This window comes from Puccinia triticina, chromosome 14A (assembly GCF_026914185.1).
Source record: "Puccinia triticina chromosome 14A, complete sequence".
Classification (NCBI taxonomy): domain Eukaryota; kingdom Fungi; phylum Basidiomycota; class Pucciniomycetes; order Pucciniales; family Pucciniaceae; genus Puccinia; species Puccinia triticina.
Genome location: NC_070571.1, coordinates 3,454,399 through 3,461,272, shown reverse-complemented (window position 1 = coordinate 3,461,272; position 6,874 = coordinate 3,454,399). Strand labels below are relative to the sequence as shown.

At 41.5% G+C, this 6,874-nt stretch overlaps 1 protein-coding gene across 1 annotated transcript; it reads right to left on the bottom strand.

The window, feature by feature from the left end:
- Positions 1-5,707: 5,707 nt before the first annotated feature.
- PtA15_14A321 (uncharacterized protein) lies at positions 5,708-5,963 on the bottom strand (the record flags this gene model as incomplete). Its single annotated transcript, XM_053163025.1, has 2 exons — positions 5,708-5,833; positions 5,916-5,963. 2 exons carry the CDS (start codon positions 5,961-5,963, stop codon positions 5,708-5,710), a joined length of 174 nt encoding a protein of 57 aa, XP_053026992.1.
- Between the last annotated feature and the right edge of the window lie 911 nt (positions 5,964-6,874).

Here is a 6,874-nt window from a genome sequence, read left to right as displayed (position 1 = left end):
GGTTACACTAAGAAAAAGAAAAGGGTGTGACTGATGATTCCCTTTGACTTAGATGACTTTAACACTTATGAGTTTGAGGTGTATCAATTGTACTGAGTGAGAGAGGCTAGGTGAGGTGAGGGGAAAAAACAGAAGCTCTTGAGACACTGGGAGGTGGATCAAGGCTCTGAGGTAAAGGTAAAGAGATATATGCTGGGAGATATATTTCTAGGGTGAAGAAAGTGTATCTAAGTGAGGTGTAAAAGGGTTGCTACAAGGTGAAAAGGGTTGCTACAAGTTGTATGGGGGAAGGTGCATATAGAGTGTAGTGGGTGAAAGTGCATAAAAGGGTGATGTAAGAGGTGCTACAGAGGTGATGTAGCAGAAAGTGCATTATGGGGAATACAATATCTAGAGGGGTGTTTAGATATGTGAGAAGTACTACCAGAGGGTAATACATGATGAGCACAGAGTAACAATATCTGAAGACAAGCAGTAATGATGAAGGTACAATGACCAAGAAGTGTATATGAAATGTAACCATGTAGAAGATGAAATAAGGATGATCAGAAGTAACAGATATGAGTTCCAAGGAATGTACATAATGAAGATGAGCATTTGGTAATAGCTACAGGTACTATGAAGCAATGTACTGCTGATATCATATGAAGAGGAAAATGTGTAATGAAGCTATGTATAATCTGCAGTCCTATGTAGCTATGATACTAATGAATGATGTATGTAATAATGCTAGGGATATGTATGAAGGAAATACCTGCCAAAACTATGAATGCCAATAACTTCTCATCCATTTGGAAATCCTAGGCAGAATGAGTGGGTGACTGGGGGTAAAATGGGGTGTAGAATCTGAATATGAAATAAAAATGGGATATTTTGGAAGGGTTTATGAAATATGAAAGTGGTGGTATGAACAGGAACAGGGTTACCACAGCGTTGGTCAGTCAAGCTCTTCAAACAGCAAGCAGAACACAATATCGTGCTTCATCTAAATTCTAGCTGGTATTGTGCGCCGTTTTTTTAGATAAGTCAAATTGACCGGACTGGTTGGTATTCTGAGTACACAAATAACAAAGGCCACCTTTGAACCAAGCATGGCGCAACCCTTTCTTGCTTTGAGTTCCATTTTCCATTTCCAGTGCACGTTGTGCAAGCTGCGTTTATTGATTCAATTCTGTACTGCCCTAGGCCAAGGACTATTTCTCTTTGTTTTATTTAGACCGTTTAGTGTGGGCGTTGTGGTAGATGGAAAAGTGAAAAATCAAAAGTTTTTTCTCATACATATATTTACTAACTCTAGGCCTCAATATACCACCAAATGGACCTCAGAAATGGATTCTAAGGCCAATTTTACCCCTATTCACCACTGGAAGTGTCACTGGAACCCCGCTGGATTGGAAGTTACACCCTCTTGGACCCTCATGGACACGGCCAGCCCCAGTCATCAACTTGTCACACCCCTCAAGTCACCTTTCCCAAGTATATGCATACTCAGCCCCATCCACACACATACTCTTTTCTATCCCTCTTGTCTCTGCTGCTTATGCAGGGGACCAACCCCATTTCTTCTGTATTTGACATGTCTGCGCCTCTTTTATGCACCCCTTGCAGCTGCATGCAGTCTTCTGACCCCATTTTTGCACTCCTTACATTAGTCTGACACCACTCATGCACCCCTTGCGTGAGGTACCCCTGTATTTGACATTTCCCCGCTTTGTTTATGCACTCCTTGCATTAGTATGACATCATCTTTCATTTCTCACCCCACTTTCTGCCTGTATTGAGGCCCTGTTTGGCACCAATATAAATATAGGTGATATAATCGCCAGTTAATTCAATAAAAAATGCAAAATTCAACATAAAGCCTCCAAATTTTTTGTAGGCAACCTACATTGCTGTTCTCTTCAACTGAGAACTTGGATTCAACTGATTCAGCGATCTTCAGCACCATAATACCATTATATTGCTTCATATTGGTCAAAAGTGATATAATGGTATTATGGTGCCAAAGATGGATGAGTCAGTTGAATCCAAGTTATCAGTTGAAGAGAACAGAACTGTAGATTGCCTACAAAAAAAAATTGGAGGTTTTATGTTGAATTTTGTATTTTTTATTGAATTAATTGGTGATTATATCACCTGTAGTTATATTGGTGCCAAACAGGGCCTGAGTATCTTCTGACACCACTTTTACACAGCCCACCAGCTAAAATCCCTGTTAAAACTTGTTGTGACATGTAACCCTTGACTTGCGCCATTGCTCCGCACTCTCAATCCGCGCTCTTTACTCTGCGGCGCAACAAGCTCATCAACTGAGCAATCTCAATCTCATCAAACTAAACCTAATCTCTCAGCGTATCTTACTCTTTTAGATTGCCAGTGGTTCCTCATTGACTCTTAACTTTACTCATCTGTCCCCACTCTCAACCTAACTCAACTACTTGTTGATCCTCCTTGCGCCTCTCCTCAAACAAGATCAAGACTTCAAGACACTCTCAACATCAACAACTTCCCGCCGAAAAGTGTCCGCAAAGCTTTAGCTATGCCCGCCTGTTTAGCTTCCAACTTGGTAAGAAATGCGACTCTGCATTTCCCAAAGCCTCTGATTGGTTCAACATTACTAACTTCATTCTTTCACTAGTCATTGTCTTTAGATCTTTGCGCACTTCCTTCCTTGACTTATACTTTTTTCCTTACTTTCCATCTGGGTTTGTTCTCTTAATTATTGTCTCTGTCATTCATTTACTTCCGACAACTAATCTTCAATCTCAACATTACTCGTCTCAATCTTTACTCTCAGTTGTTCTTCCACAGATACACCACAGGTTGATTCTCAACTTTGAGTTGCATTGGCGCACCCGCGGCGTCAAGGAAGTGTCAGGTTTGACCTGGCTGCCGCAAATCTGACTGCGGAGGTGGGTCAACGCCGGGGATGGGTCAGATTGACGTTGGTCTGACCCAGCTGTCATGCCAGCATCAACGGTGCATTGCGCTGGCATGACAGCGGGGTAAATGTACTGCAATGGCTTTACCCAGCCAACCCATTTTGGCCCTATTGAGCAGGCCGACGGCACGGCTGGGTTGGGCCAACCTGACGGCCCTGTTGGCCTGACTGAGTGTCAGAAGAGCGTCTGACACGGCAAAACAGTCAACGGAGGCTTACCAGCAGTAGCAAGCCAACGTTGTGGGCTGGTTGAGCCTGCGTCAGACCCCGGCAAGATCACCAATGACGGTAATCAGTCCGGCTTGACTGCGAGCTGCTTGTCAGTCAACCGACTGAAGCCCACGGTGAACACAGAAAAAAACACGCTACATGGGATGGACTCAATCAAAAAATCCAGCACGCCGACCATGGCTTGATCAAAGAGTCTAGCACGCCGCGGGATAACACTCTGTCCGTTGCCAACGCCACCCAAGGCTCGGGGTCCGCCCGCGGAAACGTCGGCAGCCCAATTGCAGCGCCTGCGCCTGCGCTTGAGCAAATAACTCCTGTTAGAAGGACTTGAGTGAGTCCTGTTGCCAGGCTTGTTGATATGCCCGCTCCAAGCTAACACTGTGTCCTTTTGTGTTGTCTTGTGCAAGGTCAAGCCGCCTCCGACCCAAACGGTGCGCAGGAGCCTCCAGATTTTCCAAATGCCTCATGATCTAGGCCACTTCGCCACCATGGAAGGCTACACCAAGATATCTGGCGCTTCCGGCCACCCGCAACACTAGACGCTGGCTATCTCTCCCCTCCAAAAGTGTACATACAACATTTGATCTTGCAAATTCTTTTGAGGCTTATGTACATATTAAACTATTTGTTGGATGTACAAAAATTATTCAACCAAGCCCGGATCCATGGAAACTGTCACCGCGGCTTTCTTCTTATTCTTCTTCTGCAACTTTGTTTCCTTTTTCTCAACAGATGTATGCCAAACATCCACGCCATTGTACATGGCATCAACCCACTCAAGTTGAGTGATTGGTCGAACCAATACATTAGAGAATTTGTGGTGCCAATTTACCAACAAGAGCGAAGCCAGATTGATGATAAACCTTTTGTTGTCGCGGTGGGTAAGCTCCAACGTCTTCTTCGAGCTCTCTCTTTGCTCAACAACTGCCGTCCTTGTATCTGTGAGTTGACAATCAGGGTCGTGACAATTGTGCTGGACATTCAATCCAGTCTCAATTTTCTGAGGCCATTCAAAAAAACAATTAGTAGTTGTAATTTTTTAAAAAAAGCGCGCAATAACAATGACAAACATATGAGCCGACACAGGTCTACTCAGCAGTTTTGACAATCTCTCTCATCCTGTAAAAATTATTTTCGGCCATTTTTTGAAACACGGTCGTGTGAAGAAAGTATCCGCTTGGATGGGAGTGCCTCTGAACCTTCCAAATAGAATTCACACGTCCAATGTGTTATGATTTTTGGGGCGCCGTCACGTTGAACTGTCAAAAAAAAATCATTTGAGTAACAAAACAGATTTTTATCTCATGTAAACCGCAGAAAATGACAAAATACCAGAATAAAATAGTCCTTTTTGAGTATTTGCTTCTTGTTCATGTTCAGTTTGAGGATTTGCGTAAATTCATGTTCAGGATAGGCATTCTTCAAGTCTTGCAGAGGTTTCACTTGGAAAATTGCCGGTACTAAGCGCTTTCTGATAGAAGGATAACTGGTAGCTGGAAGGGATGCGGCTTGATTATAACCCAAGGCTTGCTGTACTAAGGCATTATTTTTAAATATATTCTGGACTTGATTGGAAGATTAGATGAATTTATTTAGTTTTTTGTGGAAGAAGAAACCACCAGAAATAATTTGACGGAAAGAGTGATAACTGCTGAATATAATGGCTATATCTTGACCAGGACTTTGGCGGTTTGAGTGGATGGAAGCATTTCGAAGAATACCATTAAAAATTTCAAATTTTTCTGTGGCAAAGAGACTTGGCGGACCAAACCGGAGGATGGATTCTGGAAGATGAAGTAACATATGGAATTTGGCTTTATTTACCCATTGCGCGGAATTTTCAATGATGTGCTCCAGGAATATGTCAATGTGCATCTGCAAGTCAGATACATATGAATCCATATCTTCAATAGGAGTTTGGAAGATGAAAGCGCTCATATGGCAGAGAGCGGACCAGATTTTGACGCGGGAAGGGGTCATAAACCAGAAAAAGAGGAAGGGAGTTGCTTGAAGGACAATTCTGAAGTATTTACCAATCAAGCTTGTGGAATATTGTACCATGCTGGTGGGTTGGATGGATGGAATGTTGAGAGAATTTGTATTGAAAGAATACCACAAAGCCAAGAGTTCCTCTTTTTGGTCTTCGTCCAATGTCTTCATGAAATCCCGGAACAGATATTTTACCGCGCCAAGCAAAATTACGTGTAAAGCTTCCACCGGAGTATCCCGCACCATATCAAAGCCTAAGAAAAAATAAATAAAACAGACAAAAGTGTGTCAGAAACAGAAATCAAACAAATAATCAAAAGCGCCTCAGAAATAGAGATTAAAATAAAACAAAAAAGCTGAATAAAAACCTTTCAACCGCAAAAATTGATTGAACATTTTATCCGGCTCATTTTTCTCCATATCCACAAGGACTTGAGGAACAGCTTGATCCATGTGCCGCGGCAGCTCTTCTTCTTCTTGGAGTATGGCGATTTTTTCCTCTTCAAAGTTGAAAAGTTGTTTGGCAAATTTTAAATTGATTTTATCTCAAACAGCTAGCTCCGCGGATTTGAAGTTGTACTTGTCCAAGTTCATAGACGGTTCCTTGGCGCACTCCCAGAGTTTTTTGGAATTTTCAACGGTTTTTTCCATAGTGCGCAGGTTATTTGGGCACTGTGTTTAAAAAAACAAAGAAAGGATAAAAAAACATCAGAGTTTATTTTTAAAAAGGAAATAAAAGAACAACAGAAAATACATTTGCGCCGTGTAAGTTCTTCTGCAAAAATTTTGCCACATAAGGCATTTTCTTTCTGTCTTGTAGCTGGGCGGAATTTAAAACACAACATCGGCAGGAATTAAGAGAATTTCCAGGGACGTGGGTGTTGGTAATTTTGGTGTGCATTGGAGAATCGCCTAAAAAGCAGAGCATGCTGGTCATAACGTGCACTTCTTTGCCAATTGTACTATCATACGCGCTAAATCCATTGGTGGCCATGTCACTGATCAGGCGCAAAAAAATTAAAAAGGAAAGAAAAAAAGGCAATGAGTATAATGAATACAACCGTGAAAATTTAAAACAGAGAAAAATTGTACTTTAATTGCTCAACAACCATTTCTCCAAGCTCCAACGGTCCCGTGATATTGGTTGTGCAAAGAAAATGACAATTAAATTGCTGATTTGAAATTTTTGGCGGCAATCCGGAAAGCGTAAAATAATAAGATATATGTTTATTCCATTTTTTCGATTTGTTTCCGGACGTGTTGTCTGAGTATAAAGTGATGGGAACATTTCTTAATACTTTTCCGCCGGCTTTTTTTCTCCACTCATTTGGAAAAGAAGTTTCTGAACCATCTTCTGCTTTTTTAAAAAAAGTTAAAACAAAGACAGAGAAAAGGTGCGTGAGTAAAACAGTGTTTCAATGAAATTTCATTAAATCCTCACTGATGATTTTTTTCCCGCAGCAATCAAATAATTTTAATCCATTTTTCAACGTGATTTTGTCATAGACCAGAGAAAGATTATCAACACAGATGGTTTGCAAAGCCGCATTGTCATAAGAAATTTCAGTGGGGTTGGCCGCAGCACAGATTTTGATTTGAGTGTGATTTAAATTGGACTTTAACGTTGGTTTGAAGCATCTGGCGAAGACTGCACCATTCTCAGTGTGGAAGAAGACTGGGATTATAATTTCTAAATTTTTTAATTGAATAGGT